Source organism: Macaca thibetana, chromosome 15, assembly GCF_024542745.1.
Source record: "Macaca thibetana thibetana isolate TM-01 chromosome 15, ASM2454274v1, whole genome shotgun sequence".
Classification (NCBI taxonomy): domain Eukaryota; kingdom Metazoa; phylum Chordata; class Mammalia; order Primates; family Cercopithecidae; genus Macaca; species Macaca thibetana.
In genome coordinates, this window is record NC_065592.1 from 45,870,002 (window position 1) to 45,888,186 (window position 18,185).

Below are 18,185 nucleotides of genomic sequence, written 5' to 3' on the forward strand. Positions count from 1 at the left end.
CTGATGAATGTTTAGGTTATTTTTAATTTTTGCTATTAAAAGCAATGCTTCAAAAATAGCCTTGTACATATGTCACTTCCACATGTGAAAATATGTCTGCAGGATACATTCCTGTAAATGGTGTTGAGGACTTAAAGGGTATATATATTTGTAATTTTGATAAATTTTGCCAATTGCCTTCCTTAGAGATTATGCCAATTTATACTCCCATCCCACCAGCAATGTACAAGTGCATATTCCCTCACACCTTTGCCAACACAATATGCCTCATAATTTAGATGTTGCCTTAGGAAGATTAATCAGGTTACATGCATAAGAGGACAACCCCATTTAAATTTAAAACTGGATGAATATAGCATATGCTCTTTGGATAAATTTAATTTTGATTGGGAGGAGTAATTTTAAAGCTACATATCTCCATACTGCCTAGAAAAATGTTCTCTTACTTCTTGTAGTCAAAAAACATTCCATTCGCCAGCTCTCAGGTGAATAGCTTTTAGGGGGAGATGGAAGAAAGGGAATAAGACTGGTGGAGGGCAACGCTGGGCTCTAGGGCTAGGTCAGCACTATAAGTAGCTCCTGGATGCCCCAAATCAGAAATAAGGTTCTGTGTCAGCAAGTCAGGTACTAGGAAGAGACAGGATGGGGTAGGGGAAATTCCCACAGAAGCCTATGAGAGAAGCCTCATCAGCTACCGGGGAAATGGCAATCTTATCTCAGCAAAAAACCCACGGAGAAGAATTTTTAAATGCAACAGAGGATTCTTTCTCAGCTGTTCTAGTGCCTGTGAGCAAGTATGTCTCATCCCCAACTCCTGCCTCTCACTCCCACCCCTTCTTTACATCTGATATCCTAAAAGCTCTGCAGCTGCAAACTACTTCCGCTCCAGATGCTCCTCCCTCTTTTGAACACGTATAGCACCCCAACAAGAGATTGGAAGCTCCCTAAGGACAGCTTCCTCTTGCTTGAGAACCCTCTTTCACTCCAATTTCCACAGGATTAGCTTAAGCTCTCTACTTGAGTAATTTAGCCTGATTCAAGCTATGCACATCAATCAACACCTTATTAAACTTGCCACCACACCAGGTCTCATGCTGGCCAGATGGAGGCCATACTTTAGCCAGCTGGGACCCTGTTACATAGGGACTCAGAATACCTGAGTGCATGTCTTCTACTGAGAGACGGTTTGCCTTCTGTACTAGCTCGTGCAAAAGTTTTTTCTGCCTTAGTCTTTTCTCTCTTAGAACATTCTTAAAATTGTTGATGCACTTGTTGAGATAAATGGTCTCTGTACACACTTGCTCTAGGCTCAGTCTGCCCTGTTTGGGAGATTCAGGCCTGGAACAAGTCTCACTTCCCAGACATGGAGCCAGAGCAAAACTTGGCAATGAGTTATTAGAAGCAAGAGAGAAGTTGCTTGGATCCTGAGGGGTTTGCTCTCCCTGTGTGGAGATGCCAACTCCACCAGAGACCACACTGAGCAAGCTTTCACTCCCCTGACTCCCAGGACTCTCCAGTGAGCAATCCTGGGCACCCCCTGAACTCACTGTCCCAAGAAGTCGATCACTGTTCTCTGACTGGGAACCACTCTCATTGCTTTCCAGGTCCTCAGGACTGATGGACCCACTGTTCTCCAGCTTCTGAAACACACCCTGCAGAGCAGAACGAAAGTGGTGAATTGCTCGGCCCAGTTTACTGGTATAAAACTTGATTTCCACATCCTCATCCTCCTGAGAGCCACCCAGAACACAAGAAGACTTGTCAAAGACATCCTTAAGGACGTGAGCAGCACACTCCTCCTCTTCATTCAAGTCAATATGAATCATGTCACTGAAAGTCTCAGGCCCTATGATAATTTCCTCCATCATGCTGTCGCAGCTCAGAGCTGCAAGCCTTCTGGACTTGTCTGCCAAAAGGTCCTCTAGTTCCTTTGAGCTCAGAATATCGAGTCCAGCTTCACAGCCCAGGAGCTTGTCCTCCGCGTTTATTCTCTCTGTCTTCAGCAACCCAGACAGTGACAGGCAGCTGCTGGCCTCACTTTTATCGTGGCAGTCATTTTCTGGTTTTCCTACTTTATATGCTTCACCTTCGTGGCTGTACTGTTTGAAAAACTGCGACTTCCCAGAATCCTCCTCTTTTGAGATTAATACTAGGGCAGGTTCCTCAAATTGATGGGGGGTAGACAGAGAAGGCTTTTTCTCTGACAGTTCATCACAGCTGCCACTGATAACTTGAGATGTTCTTGATGTTCCTTTTATTTCATCCCCTAGCTTGGGCACATCACTTTCCTTTGATAAATTGTTCTGGAGTAGAAAGCAAGGGCCTTGCTGCTCAGGGGCCTGGTGCTCTCTCTGTTGATCCTGAGCCTTCATCTGATATGTTCCTGTTATGGGTCCCCTGTCCCCTGTTTCCATCTGAAGAACTGGTTCATCCTGGTTTAAAGAAGTCCGACTATAATCCTGATGTTGTTGTTGAAAAAATGATATAGACTCCTTTTGGGGATTCTTACAAGCCTGTGGGCAGCTTGGTTCTTCTCTGGTGGCAATTCGGACTCCCATATTCTGCAAGAGGATGGATTTCTGCAAGATGAAGTCTCTATGCTCTAGATGGGCAAGCTTCACAACAGTGGGTCTAGGGGAAGGGGATGTGCCTGCCCTGTAAGCCTTTTTAATGTACCTGTTGCACTGCATGCCATTAACGCAAAGGTGCTTGGCTAGAAAGCTTTCCACCAGTTCCTTAGTATTTTCTCCATCTTGTTCAGGAAGGCCATACAAATACAGAATGGCTTCCTCACTGGGTCTGTCCACATGGGGTTCCTGGGCCTTTTCCCCCTCACACACCTTGGCCAGGGAACAGCTGCTCACCTGTAAGCCTTCTATTTCACTCAGTACTGAGTCTACACAGCTAGAGACTTCATCCACGGAGCCCCGGACTTGGCTCAAGTGCTGCCGCAGCTCAGCAATCTCAGTTTGGAGACGGCTGATGCCTTGCAGCTCTCTGATGATGTATTCTACTACATCCCCCAAAGGTTCCCGCTGTTCACGGCTACAGCCTTGGCCATGGCCTCTGGACAAAAGGGTCTTGGCTTGGTTCCTCTCTGGGAGCTCATGACAGCTTGTGGTTATGCTGACAGATGAGGGATCCTGAGAACCAGACCCTGAAACATAGGCAGTGGAGCCCAGAGAACGCTGGCTGTTGTTCTGCTGCCCAAAGCTGCAAAGCTGGGCCAGGTCCCCATCTCTATCTCCAGCAATGGCTAAGGCTGCTGACCCACAGCATGGGGGCAGGGAGTTGTCCTCTGGTAAGGATCCAGCAGGGCCAGAGGATTTGCTCTTGGTGCTACACATGGTCTCTGCCTTAGCCTTATCTGGGGAAAGCCTGGAGGAGGGTCCCAAGGTAACCATGATTTCTTCCTCTGACTCTTGCAACAATCGCTTCATTTTCTCCCTCAGGGTCTGAGGGGTTCTCTGCTTCTTCCTCTTATTTCTGGTCAGGATGCTTAATAGAGATTACCTTAGAAGGCAACAGCCTGTCCTGCTCTTTTCATTTTGTTTCTAGCAATTATTGCTGGCTGATGCTTTGGGCTTAGCCCACAGTGCTGCCTGGAATGGCCCCATGTGTAGCCTCCAAACCTGGCACATGCCCCTGGATCCTGGCTTGATTTATCCTGTAGCTAGTGAAAAAGGAAAATAGTGCACTCAGGTCAGAAAGTAGCAGGATGATTTTAGTTTGAATCAAGTTGTCAAGCAGGAATAAAAACATTATCTTCTAAGACTATAGGAATCAACCCTGACCTGCCTCCCAACCCCAGCCTTAAAGGCTATGGGCAGTCAGTTCATTCTCATTAGCTTCCCATTAGAGTATCAGTGTAAAATTAAAATAAAGTCCTGGTGTTCTAGGCAAGTATCCAAAGTCAACGGTATTGAGACAAGCTGCTGGGAGGTAGATGAGGTAAGGTCAATGAGTAACTCCTTATTTGAACTTTCACAAAATTCAGTACTAGGAGTCTGGCTCAGAAATAAACAAACAAATGCTTAACCACCAAGGCTCGAATCACATACATAGTAAAAGACAAGACAAGGAATGTTTCTTTCTTTCTTTTCCAGTTTGTTCTGGTGAAGACTCCACTTACTCAAAAGTTTACCCCTGCCTGTGCTTATAGCACAAAGTATTTTCCCTTTGTTGAGTGATGGCAACCATTAATTTGGAGAAAGGACTATGGCAAGTATTTTAAACTTACCGGGAAAAATATTTCTTTACCTAACTCTAGAATAAAGTGGCACAGTATGCACACACTGTCCAGATGTAGGTGGCATTTAGCATGTTTAAATCTAGAGAGGCAGGTAGCCAAAGACACAGGTATCATGAACTCACAACGGGGAATGAAGGAGGTTTAGGCTTAGCTTGGTGCTCCTGAGCTCCACTTAATACTCTCTAAGGGCTTGCTGCAGCTAATCAATATCTGGGTTTGGCTTTCCTGGCCCACAGAGGATCTTTCAGAGCACCACAATAAGTGATTGTCCAGCACACTGTCCACTGCTCAAGTATTAATAACAAAGGGTTAATCTAACCCTCTGCCTGGCCGAGAGAGAATATCACATGGGACACGTGGGGGAGGGTTACCTCACAGAGGGCTCCAGGGTGCTTTACTCTTCTCCAATAAGGTAAAGACAGACTTGCCACCAGTCTAGTCCCTACACCCTAAGCTATTGGTGACTGCATTACAGAGGCAGAGATGATGATTACCTCATGTGAAGTGAGAATACATTCCCTTTTTACCGAGAATGTGGAGAGTGGATGGAAGCAGTAGAGTGAAAAGTATAAGGGAGAAAGCAGAGATCCAGGAGGCACAGGGGCTAATACTCCAGTCCTGCTAGGTCTCCTGGGAGGGAAAGATGGATTGGTGGGAGACATGCTACTCTTCATGTTCTTTGACCAGGGATGCTTTCCCCATTTTCTAGATTTGATGGAGATTTCTAAATCTTCTAAACTCCGCCTCCTTTTATTTTCCCAGTACTGAAGTTAACCCTAAAAGTGGGAAAATGCCTTAAAGAACACAGGCAGACTGCTCTCATGGCAACCCATTTTCAGGAAAGGCCACCACCTACATCTTGTCTGTGGGCCTGGAATTTAAAAGCATTGTGCTTCCCCAGACTAGGAGGAACCAGAAGGACGAGTCAGAAGACTTGAGATAAAGATGAAGCTGATTCTTTTTACTAGAAATAACTAAGCCAAGAACCAAGAGACAAACTGCATGTATTCCCATTTCACATCTCTCCTCTTCTTTCCAGCTTATCTAACAACTCTAATTCATTGAGGAATTCTTCATCTAAGAACCCTATCCATCGTGTGAGGCATTACTGCTTCATCTCAAGGTCTCATGGGGCCAGGACCAGCCACGCCCCTAATCTGGCCAACTGAGTGTAGCCTGCAAAGATGCACTACGTGCACAACCAGAATTTCTGGGTCTTGGGCTTGGTGCCCAGCTGCCTAGGTAGACTATGCTCCCAAGTCTAGCAGATGTCAAAGTCTTCCTTCTCTCTTCCCACAAGGACAAAATCTGAATTTCCAAAGATAATCTTTTTTTCTTTTTTTTTTTTTTTTCTCCCCAACCATGTAGGGATTGGGTATCCCTGATTTGCTCTTGGTATTAGCCCTGAACAATGTTCCTGGCTCTACAACGGCTGGAGCTGCAAGTGGCCTTTCAAGTTTGTCTTTAAAAAAGAAGTACTGCGGCCAGGCACAGTGGCTCATGCCTGTAATCTCAGCACTTTGGGAGGTCAAGGCAGACAGATCACAAGGTCAGGAGTTTGAGACCAGCCTGGCCAATATGGTGAAACCCCCTCTCTACTAAAAATACAAAAATTAGGTGGGTGTGATGGCGGGTACCTGTAATCCCAGCTACTCAGGAGGCTGAGGCAGGAGAATTGCTTGAACCCAGGAGGCAGAGGTTGCAGTGAGCCAAGACTGCACCACTGCACTCCAGCCTGGGCAACAGAGCAAGACTCTGTCTCAAAAAAAAAAAAAAAAAAAAAAAAAAAGAATTGTTTAGTAAGCTTAGTAAACCAAGATGGAAGCTCTGTATACAACTACATGAAGTCATGAGCAAGTGCTACTGGACTGACAATCAAGAGACTTAAGTTTGGGTCTTGTTCCACCAGTGACCTTGGATTAAACACTTGACCTCTTTGTGAATTAGTTTCCTCATCTGTAAAATGGGGAAGATAATTACAGGAATGTTATTATATAAAGCTAAAATGAGAGATCCATACTTTGTAAAGCACTGTCCTGTTGTTATTGCTACTGATATGGCAAGTACCTGAGTCAACAAAGTAGGGAAACCCATATCTAAAGCAAGCATCCAACCACCTAAATGGCACAATTTGAGTGAGCCATGACTTTTACTTCTGCCCCAGACTCCTGCCTTTCCCAGTCCCTTCTAATGGTCTGCAGCAGTGCCTGGAATCCTGCGAGGAGAGTGTCACCCTTAAAGTTAGTCCTGTTTTCTCCTAGAAGTTTTCTTTTTAAGGTAAGGAGAAGGAAGAGTAAATAATTCAGTTCCCAACACCCCATTCAAGTGTCAGGAGGCTGGCCATCTCTCAGATACCCTGAAAGCATGAGGAAGGGACAAATGGCTATAGGAGCCAAGTCTTTATCTTTCCAATGCTGGTGAGGCCCAGAATTCACTGCCAGGTCTTCTAAGGCCAGCCTCACTTTGGTCCAGATAAGGCAGTTTGTCGGGAACAATAATGAAGCTGACTTGCCTGCTACTGATTCAGTGTAGACCAGGCTAACCTGGGGCCTATCTGCTTCTGCCCCTCAGATCAATACTGCAGACATACTTTTTTTTTTTTTTTTTTAGTAGAGATGGGGTTTCTCCATGTTGGTCAGGCTGGTCTCGAACTCCCGACCTCAGGTGATCCATCCATCTCGCCTCCCAAGTGCTAGGATTACATGTGTGAGCCACTGTGCCCAGCCCTGCAGACAAATTGGCCTCATTTCCTGGACATCTTACAAGGTATTCCCTCCCAAACTGCAGTGCTTACAACACTGGCTGGCCAGCCACACAGAGGGCAAATGGCATAGCCACTGGGTTTAGAGTCCTTTCCTGTGGCCTCCTGAAGACTGAAGGCAGAGCTGCCCGGTTCCCCATGTTACTGACAAATAGGAAATTTTCAACTAGAGCTGCCACAACAACTTCTCCCAGCCTCAAACAAAGATGCTTGCTTCCATATTAAACAAACAAAACCCTCCACACCTTCTGAGTTGGTAGCCACTGCCCTGGGATGAACTTTGAACTCAAGAATCTCTTCTGGTGATACAGAAGGGGCACCAAACTCACTTAGTAATGCAGTCTTTGGGCTTTGAAGCAGGGGATGGAGCTCGATGTGATGCTCAGAGGACCAACCAGTCACTGTGCTGAGCTCAACTGAATATCAGAAGCCAGAATGGGCTGAAAGGGCAACCCTCAGGGACACGAGGCCCAATTCACCTCCTTCCAGCCTCTCTTTGCTACTACTGTCCACAGAAGTGAAATGACAAGGAGCAAACTGTAAGAAGGACCATTTGATCTCTAAGTCAGTTGAACTGCATGAGTACTTACTGTGTGTGCCAGGGAGATAAGATGCAGTCCCTGTTCTCTAATATATTAAGATTTGGAGAGAAAGATATATATATGATCACAATATAAAGTGATACATATTATAATAAAAGTTATAATAAAAAGTAAGCATTTAGCTGGGCACAGTGGCTCACGCCTATAATCACAACACTTTGGGAGCCCAAAGCAGGAAGATCCTTTGAACTCAGGAGTTAAGAGACCAGCATGGGCAAGGTAGGGAGATCACATCTCTACAAAAAAATAAAAAATTAGCTGGGCATGGTGGCATGTGCCTGTGGTCCCAGCTGCTTGGGAGGCTGAAGTGGGAGGATCGCTTGAGCACAGGAGGTTGAGGCTGTACTCCAGCTTGGGTGACAGAACAAGACCCTGTCTAAAAAAAAAAAAAGAGAAAAAAAAAGAAAAACAAATTAAGATTTAATTCAGGAGTTGGGAATGGAAAGGAGGTGAGAGGCCCAGCAAAATGAGGCAGACAAGGCCACAGAAAAGTAATGTTTGAGCTGGGATGGGGGAAGTAGGCTCTGGAGTCCACCTAGCCTTGGAGTTTCCTTTAAGGCACCCAGTGTTATCACTCCGCCCTACCTTGTGGGCCTATTGACTCTAGACAACTCTCCAAATTTCATACACACACAATCCGGAAAAAACCATACCTTTCTGTGCTCTTTTCCTAAGGACTGCCTAAGGCTGGGAAAAATAAGGCAGCCCTTTCAAGGAATATCTGCATTTGAAAAGGTAGCACATCAAAACAAAATGAATTAATCAAAAAGATTAAAGCTTTAATGATGGAAAGCTAATAAATACTGCAGGGAGTAGACCCCTTAAGCCACATTGCATCACCACCAGCCTACCAACAAAAAAGCGAAAATAAAACACCTCAGTTTTTTGAAATGGCTGATTCTTTTATCCTTCTCTCTGACTTGTCAAATAAATGTAATTAGGAATGTAACTATTCCTTGTAAAAATTGCTTCTGACCCAAATCTGGCTTAGAGGAAACAACCAGGGGGCCTCTGGGAACAGACCAGGGCTCGATGTACATATATCAAGCAGCTTCTCAGTTAGTGTGAAACAATCCTAGCAAGCAGAAATTCAAGAGCTCTGAGCCCCCCAACAGAGGACAGAGCATTTCTGGGTCATATGTCAATTATGCTGTATGGCTAATATGGGCTAAGAGGAATGGATTTCTAGGGCCACAGCAGGTATGGGGATTCTCAGGATGTTAATCATCAAAATGATCAGGGCACGAGATACGGCAAGGGAGATTAGGCAAAGGGAATGGGAAATGCCCTAGATCAAAGGCTTAGCAAGGTCCCAGTATTGCAGTTCCTAGGACTTGCCATCCCTCCTCATCAGCATTAAAAACAGCCCCATTTATAGGCCAGAAGCTAGACATATACAAGGGAAAGAAAACTTCAAGCCTCTATATCCAAGAAGGGAGACAATCTCAGGTAACATACAGTTAAAAGACAGTGGCATGAGGGCGGACCTAGCCTTCAGAGGGCGGGCATATCAATACCTCATAATGGAGCCTGAATGCCAGGCAGGGGAGCAGGGTATTCTGTGCCCTGCCCAGGGCTCTCTTTCAGCAGTAGCAAGGTTTATTATACCAAGGAGTATAACAAACCATACAACAAATACAATCACACACAGAATCTAACCCATGACAAAGACTCTTCTTTGTCCAAACATGAGTCGGGCTCCTCTGAGTCGTCTTTCTGAGTAGGCCCCTGACATTGGTCCATTTAGTCCAGTTTTAACAAGAATCCAGCTAGGTCATTTTAGTGAAAATTCCCACCCTTGATTTCTGATCAAATTCCTCATCTTTCACCCTTAGTATCTGTCTATGCTTGATATCTGACCAAATTTCTTATCCCCTACCCCTGATATCTTACCACCTTGGTCTGCCTTCAGCAAAAATCCTGTCAAGTAAGTTTAGCCAAAATCCCCTTTGATACTTCATCTTAGTAATTTCCATCCACTGATCCCCCACCCTGCTCCTTGGCTAAATTCCCACTTTTCCTTATATTTGGAGTTGAGCTCAATCGTTCACCCCTACTACAAAATCCCAGTGTTGTCGTCCCCCCACATAAAGTCTGTCTTACCATATTTAACAAGCGTCAAAATAATTTTTTGTTTAACACTCACATGCCCTCTTTTTCCTTACTACCTTCTGCTCTTGTGAGTAGACTGAAAAAGATATGAGCGCAGGAGAATCTACTCACTGAACACCCCACCACAAAAAAACCCATCTCTATCCTCGTACTCTAGAATTTCCTTCACAGAACTTATTCCCATCTGATAGATAATATATTTGTTTGCTTCTTCATTATCTGTCTCCGTCCCCGACCTCTGCATCCTACAACATGAGCAGGGACTTTGTTTTGTTCATAACTGTATCCTCAGCACCTAAAATAGTGCCTGTGCTCAAAACAAACAAACAAACAAAAAACCAAAACGAACCAACCCTGTCATTGAATAAAAGAAACCAGAATATAGTTGGACGAACCCTTTAGAGGGTATCTAGGCCTGGAATCTCATATTACATTGTGATCTAGGCTATGGAGTAGTCTTATCATCATAGTGCTTTCCTAAATTTTGAATTTGAAAGTCTTTAGGCAGGGCAGGTACTCTAGCTTCTCAAAAGCCCTACTGCCCTTGACCTAGAATGAGACCCTTGTTGTCATTAATCTGTTTTGCTGTGGCAGACTACTAAATGGGAGGCTCCTATTCAAAGACCCACAGCGGGTGTGAACTCCATTACATTGGAAGCTGTGTCTTATTTGTTTCTGAATTTCCAGTGCCTAGAACAGGGCATTACTATGCCTGTCACACAGTGATAATTCATTGCCATGGAAAGAAAAATGAATTGATGGCAGAGCTGAATTAGAATCCAGGTCTCCTAATTTTCTCATCCATTTCTGTTTCCATGACAATATGCTGCATTCAAGTTCTAGGTTTCCTTCTAGATTGATGGCTTACAATCCTCTTTCATTGTAAAACTAAGGTGGAAATATTCCCCCAATTGTACTTAAAATTCTCTGGGAACTCACTCAGGACAAAAAAAGAAAAAAGAGGAAAAAAAAAGAGGGTGGGGACATGGCAGCACTGGTCTCTGCCAGACTGTCAATTAGCTGGTATCTCTCCAGTGTATGAGACTGGCAGGGAGAGGCCCTGCCATGGTTCCTGTTATCCCAGGGATGCTGTGACGGGGCTCCCATCCCCCACCCCGAGTTGGAGAAGCTGCCCCAATCCTTGTGCTAGTGATGGGTGAGTCTAGAGTAGCACTGACTAAAAGAAATATAATGTGAACCACATGTGTCATTTTAAAATTTCAAATAGTCTCATAAAAAAGAAACAGGTAGAATTTTAATATATTTTATCTAACCCAATAGCCAAAGTATTATGTCAACATGTAATCAATATAAAAAATTATTAATCATATACTTGCATTTGTTTCCAATACTAAGTTCTTGAAATCTGGTATGTATCTTATGTTTAGAATACATCTCAAATTAGACTAGCCACATTTCAAGTACTCAGCAGTCACATGTGGATAGTAGCTACCACATTGGACAGCACGGGTCTAGAATTCCGGGGTGGGAAATACTCTGGAGAGCCTCCCAAAGCTGGCAGTAGAAGCTCACTGTAAAGGGTACACTGTCATCCCAGAGGCAGTCGAATGTTACATTCTTTCACTCATCTTTTCACCTGCTCACTTTGATCCTGGCTGGAAGCAGCCCATTTCCATTTTGTGTGAGGTTCAATCCTCCTCAAGGCTACAAAGAACAAAGTATCAAGGCCCCAACCTGCAGAAGATGAGAGCTTTTCTCCCTCTCAACCTGACCCTTTCATGGTACCCTGCTTCTTTCCAACACTCTGCAGAAAACCACAGGATAAACCTGGTTACCTCAACAGAAGCTTCCCCTTCACATAGAAGGCTTAGCAACCTCTCACAGACAAGAACATAATTTCAGTGCAACTGGACCAAGAGTATGCTGTCCTATCCAACTCATACTAGAGGGACACATAGTAGTAAGAGATTATATTTGTTTAGAATTTTCAGTTTATATGATTCCTATTTTATCATCACAACAACCCTGTGAGGCAGGAGGGTTGTTATCGTTCTGATTATACTGATTTCATAGATGAGAAAAATGAAGCTCAGAGAGGCTAAATGACTTGACCAAGGTCACTGAGTATAGCTAGGACTTAAAAGTGAGCCTTCAATCTGCAAAGTTAGTGCTCTTTTATCATACATGCAAGACACAAGTGGACACACTGTTTATTGCGCATGTGTGCATACATTCAAGACTGAGAAAACTCAAGATGACTTTTCTATTTATATGGCATATGCACACATGAAAGGGATGAATTAATACATTAGGATGGTGGTTTTTCCTCTTTCTCTCTGTCTCTCGCTCTCTCACATACGCACACACAGGAAGGGTGGAAAGGATACAGAATATATTCAAGAACAGAAAGGTTACTTGAGTACATGCATACACACAGGAGATGAAGGGATGGATTATATATGTATGTGCAAGTAGGGAGAGAAGAATTTTGCATATTCATATATGCAAGCTGAATGAATGAGTTGTCTATACATATGCACATGCAGGAGAGGAATGGACAGGTCATTTATTCATTAACACATATGGACACATCAAAAGGGTGAAACAGATTATTTGTATATGAGTATGCACACATCCAGAGGGTGGCTGGGTTATCTATATACATAAAGTACCACAGAGGAATGGATGGTCAGATTATCAGCACACAAACACATGCATGTGAAGATTCTACCCCAGGGCCGCATATGCTACTTTTCACTCATTATAATGACCCCCCTCACCAGCAAGTTGACTCAAGCAGTTATGTAATTAATGTAGCTGCTCCATATTCCACCCACAATTGCTTTCCTTTTGTCCCTGCTTGTCGTTCAGTCAGTCATACACACTCGGTACCACTTACCTTGCTGCTGCAACCAAAATAAGGGTTAAAGAAATTAAAAAAAAAAACCACACACATTAAAATCATGAATTCTCAAGTTTTAGAATGCAAATGCTGTCTTTAAGAGGAAATCCATCCAGGAGCACTCCTTGGTTTGACAGAGAAGCCACAGGATGAACTTTCTGAGCCAAAACTCCACTGCTTGCCCAACCGACAAACAGAGCCAAGGAGCTATTATTCTCAGTTGTACCCAGCTGGCTGGCTCCACGGTACAAAGTTGATGATAGAAACAATGCCCTGCAAAAAAAACCCTCAGTGAAGGGCTGGGCAGGAGTCTCACTGGCTGCAAACGTAGAAATCTAATCTGGTCCACCTCTCTGGCAAGGGGATTCTGAGATCAGCCTGCTGAAGGCAACAGCAGCCAAACTTCAACTGGATGTGGAATTCTAACTCAATCGATTCTGGGCTTTGAGACTGAGGCAGAAAGCAGGGCAGCTCCTGCTCCTGCTGCTGCTCCTCCTCCTCTCCAGCTGCTTCCTGCCTGCAACCTCCCATAGGGCACCAGCCCTCCTCACACGTTCCTGGCGCACACACCCCCTTCCCAGCACACTCACGCACACACAACCCTTGCCAGCAAGCTCACTCACACACCCTTGGTAAGTGTCTCTCCCTTTCGCTAAATATAGATCTTACTCTCTCCCTTCCTCCATTTCCTTCCCTCGTTCTTCTCCTCCCTCCTTTCTTTTCCCCTATCTACCTCTCACATCTGGGCTATAGGATATAAACAGACACAGATGGCGACCTATACTTTCAGAAGCTCCTAGTCTCAGAGGGAAGCCAGAATGCAGCATGCCAGCCGTGGAAATGCTGGAGCACAATATAAAGGGACTCTTCCCTTCTACTGAGACGAGCTCTAAGTTGGTTGGTTGGTTGGTTGGTTTCGTGTGTATATAATCTGTTGTCAGCATTTGGCAAAGCTGAAGAATAGGTACAGTGATCAAGTGCAGTTAAAATCACACAATGCCATGTTCTTGGAGTAGACATCTAGTCCAGTTCTTACTGAACAGCCGGCACAAGAGAACCAACTGGAAAGTAAGAGCTCCCTCAGGCTATGCCAAAGCAACAACCAGGGAGAAGGAGGGGAAGTTAGGTGAGCTGAGATGAACTCTGTACTGCAGAAGCCTAGACCAAAGATGGTTTTGGAATCCAGAATTAGGAACAAAGTAACCTAAAATGATACCACAGTGACCACAAAGCTGCCTAAGGTACAGGGCCCTTTTTTGACCCCAAATTTCATAACTCTTCTTTGCCAATGGATGCCCTATCTCCCTGGAGACTCACTAGCCAGGTGGCTCTCATGTGACTCTAATTCCTAATAATTCAACAATTCTAGTTAGGACTCACTGGGAAATTGAATGTCCTTATCTTCAAAGAACACTCAAGTTGTTCACTGCAACATAATGTCCGGGCACAAGCCAGGACCCCTTGAAACTCTGGAGAATAAAATCCAAAACACATGAAACATGATATCCCCTTTCCACTCTGCAACCACAGGACATGAAAAACATCGCTTAACAAACCTAGATAACCTCAGAATCCTTCTCAATATAGAGCTCTGATCCGCCAGTAACAATCCAGTGAAGTCATTCCTCTTCTGTCTCCCCTGAGATTGATCTAATGAGAAAAGGCCCTCCTCCTCCTTAGGCCAACAGTAGGTGGGCAAGTTTAATTTACCCAGCATGTTCAAATCAGGTTCTCAAACCTTGTGACTTCTGCCGCCCTGCAACATTCCTCATGGCAATCCACAATACAGTATGGCCTCTTTAGCCCATAAATCAGGTACTCAGTCTATGGGGGCCATCCTAGGATCTGTCATTGCAGAACCCGCAGCCCTTTATGGTAGATAAAACAAGCTTTTAAATTAAGGATGATTTATTTGGCTTATCCAAGATCCTGAGAAGAAAGGGTTGATTTCAGAGCCAACATTTGCCTCCCTACTGCCTTCTTCCAATAACATTGCTTCCCCCTCAACCAAGGAAGAAAATTTAGATTCCAAGAGATGCTAAACAACCCATTTCTTAGCCATCCACCTCATTATGCAGCCAACACTGACAGCAGAGCACATACCTCCTAACCTAGTTGGGAGCTGGCTAGATGACAGAAGAGATAAGGGCTGACAGCACAACTATAACCACATCTAAATACAGAGGAAAAAAATAACTTGAAAACTGTCAAGTTTCTGTGGAAGTCACAGCCAATTTACTGTGGAGTTTCCCATCCTTCAGCCAGAAGAAGGAGGTAAAAGGTTTAAAACAAGAAATATAGGAAGACTGATTAAATTAGAATGCCCTCCCCCAAATCTGCAGCCACTCGTAAAAAGCCCAGAACAGTGGCTGTCATTATCAGGTTTGGTTGGGCTTCCTAGGCTAAGAAGAAGCTCAAACTTTCAAGAGTGGGAAAGATTCCCCAGAGGTAGGACCCTGCCGAAAGAACCTACTTCTTCCTGCCTAATTGACAAAGTGTCCCCAAGCCCTGGCTAAGGTCTCCAGATGGCATTCCTGAGGCTAATGGAACCCTGTCTTGTCACCCAAACACATTCAGCCCATTTTTCTAAGCAGCTTGGGCTTCCCAGAAAAACAAAGGCTCAGGCAATAGAAGACGTGGTTAGCATATGAGGCACAACAAATCTGCTATCTCCAGTTATAATCTTCAAACTTCACAGGAGAGCTCATACAGCTTTGACCACAAATTACCTTTGTATCCTTCCACCTTCCCACGTTCCAGCACAAGCAAGAAACAGAGTAAGTGGGGAAGTGGTAAACAGTCAGTGAAAGCTCTTGTAAAAGAGCATGGCCACTTCTGCCACTGCTCTACACGGCCCACAGAGTGCCAGACACCACATGGCCAAAGGACATCAGGACTCCTCAGTAGACAAGCTCTTTGGGACAAGCAGGCAATTTGTTTTGTGAGCCACATGAACAACAATGCAGCCCCCTCGTCACAGTGGATCTGGCCCTGGGGAAGCCTGAGTAGGCCGAAAGGATGGGGTGCTTTTTAGAGTTAAGAAATAGCACAGCACCCACCTCAGTTGGGGAGCTTCCTCAAAGTAGGCTGCTCAGGAGCTAGCTGGGCAGAACTGGAAAAACAGATTGGGTTAAGAAGGAAAAGGCATTTATCCAGAAGCTGTGAAATGCTCTAAACAGACATTCTCAAGGTCTGGTTCCCAATTTAAATCCTTGCAGGGATCTTCGCCTAGAGACAGATGAGTCAAGATGGAAATTCAACATGATACACTGACACTCACGCAGAGTTGTGGGAAGGTTCAGACCTGCAGGAGTTCTAAAGGGGAGCCGAATGGGTGGGTTAGTCAGAAAACCACCTGGCATACAAAATTCATCTTCAGCTAAAGCAACTGAGTGGTGTCACAGGAATACTGGAGGAGGGCCTCACCAATCACAATTCTCCCCACTCACACAAACCAGTCTAAGTCTCCCTGACACCAGATACAACTGGTCCAGAAGCAAAGAATATGCCTGCTCCAAACCTGGCCTGCCTTTTCAGGTGTCAATGCTAGAGACAGGCTGGGTCAGGACCAGCAGGTGCTTACCTTATTTCCCAATAACAACACAGATGCGAGGTACAAAGGATGGGTGCGGCCAATGTCTATATCATGCAGGAGTCAGCTTGTGACTGTTTTCCTTCTCTACTGCTAAGGAAAGCCAGAAGCAACATGAAAAGCCTGACATATAGTCACACAGCTGGGATTTATTTCATGAGGAGGATGGTTCTTCTGGTGGCTAAGAAAAGTCATTTTTCCCCCTGTAGAATGATGCCCTCCCTACACCGTGGAGAAACCATATGCAGCAGAGAATGATGGGCAACGTGAGGTAATCCTCCTCCTTCCCTGAGGAGCATGCCTTCCTAGGGGAGTGACGAGCCTGGCAGAGATGTGCTGACTTTACTGATGCACTAAGACATAGCTGCTTTGTTACCTAATCAGACCCGACAAGCTGCAGGGCAGGCCCTAAGAATCATAAATTGCTGACAAGTCTTAGTCCTACAATCAGGTCAAGGACCATCCCTGATTAGCAGAAACTTGAACATAAGGAGCTGATAAACTTCTTGGAACTGCCCAGCTAACCAGTTAGGTTTTCAGCCTGTCTCTCCAAAGGCTGTGGCCCCACATCTATTTCAGGATCAAATAATTAACAATTCGTGATCATAAGAAACCTAAATGTCTAACTGCTCTCTCACATAAACCTGAACAATAGTCACAGCTCCCAGATTTAGGACTAATGCCGGTCCTAAAGTAGTATTTGTTTATATATATATCTCCCAGCCCAAGCCACAGAGTGCATTGGCCCTGCCTCAATCTCTATACCTGAAGGAAACAAAGAGGCCATATACTGAGGATCCTCTAAAAGGAATCCAAAGTTTGAAATCCCAGGGAGAAACAAACCTCTTGTACTAAGTGGAAACTAACTGGGTTCATATTGATCAAATATCCCCTCAGTTCTTTGTGGCTTGTTCTAAGATATATCTAAGAATAAGATACAGGGCAAACCCAAATCTGGAGAATTCTCTTGGCTTAGGCCCCTGTTTCTACAGTCTTGTGGAAATACGTCCCTAGCCAGCAGATGAGTTTCAAGTGTCTTGAGATTCAACGAAGAGACCCCAGAGAGGTGGGTTTTTCCCTATAGGACTCTCCAAATGTTCAAAAATATCTGATATGAGGTACTGAGCTACAGGAAGGTAGCTAATGTACAAAGGGGAAAAGAAGACTTAATGGAGACGTATCCTCCACTGGGGATCTCTGACAGTAAGAGGGAAGCATGGTGGAAAGAAAGGGAAGCACTCAACTAGATAAGTCAGAAGAGAGAACTACGTGTTTAGAGCCCTAGGTTGCCAGCTCACCCATATCAACTCCATGCAGAGATTATTCTCTGCTCAGATGCTGGATCATTGGAGTTCATATATTCTAATTCTTTACCCAGTGAGAGAAGCCCCTGCAAAGCCCTTTGTGCCTCTGTTGTAATCTATTTTACCTTCTTATCTATCGATGTCTCCTCTGCAATCTTTAGTCCAGGCTTATTTCTCACTTCAACTACTGCAAAATATTCATTCTCCCTAGTCTCCACTCCTTCAGAACCACCTCCCACTCACTCCTCTTTACCCTTGATCCATGATGCATAATTTGCTAGGGGGATATTTCTAAGATGTACATAAGTTTTTGTCACTCATTTTCTTAAAAATCCATGAGTGACTGTGCTAAAAAAAAAAAAAAAGTCCTAGTTTTTTGCCATGTTATCAAAGTTCTTTCTTGACCTGCCCACGTCTAGAGGAATTTGGCTTCCCAATACCCTAACTTTAGTCAAAGCAAACCCCTTGAACTCACTTAATGTGCCATCTCATCCTTTCTGTTTCCAGATGGCCCTATCTAGAGTGCCATCAGAGAGTAAACATCAGGATGGTGAGAAGGTAGGAACCTTTCCAAGTGCTTTGTTAGAAGATAAGATGTGTAAATAAACATGAAAAACTACTTTGGTACCTGTTATGGGCTGAATTGCCTGAACGTCTGTGTCACTCCAAAATTCATATGTTAAAATCCTAACTCCCAAG

The 18,185-nt window shown here is 44.5% G+C and overlaps 1 protein-coding gene across 11 annotated transcripts in view; it reads right to left on the reverse strand.

Moving 5' to 3' along the window:
- UNC13B (unc-13 homolog B) overlaps window positions 1-18,185 on the reverse strand; it is a 236,333-nt gene that overhangs the window by 48,697 nt on the left and 169,451 nt on the right. For 2 of the 11 annotated variants that reach the window (XM_050762051.1, XM_050762050.1), the window contains exons 1-2: window positions 12,588-17,842; window positions 1,157-3,673 (exon numbers count right to left, since the gene is read on the reverse strand). The exons of 5 other annotated variants lie outside the window; for them this stretch is intronic. In XM_050762051.1, coding sequence (XP_050618008.1) covers window positions 1,157-3,440 — 2,284 coding nt within the window. In that variant the 5' untranslated portion in view covers window positions 3,441-3,673; window positions 12,588-17,842. Of the gene's footprint in view, window positions 1-1,156; window positions 17,844-18,185 lie in introns of those variants that run through there. 4 more of the 11 variants (XM_050762048.1, XM_050762049.1, XM_050762052.1 and 1 more) reach the window with 4 other exon arrangements.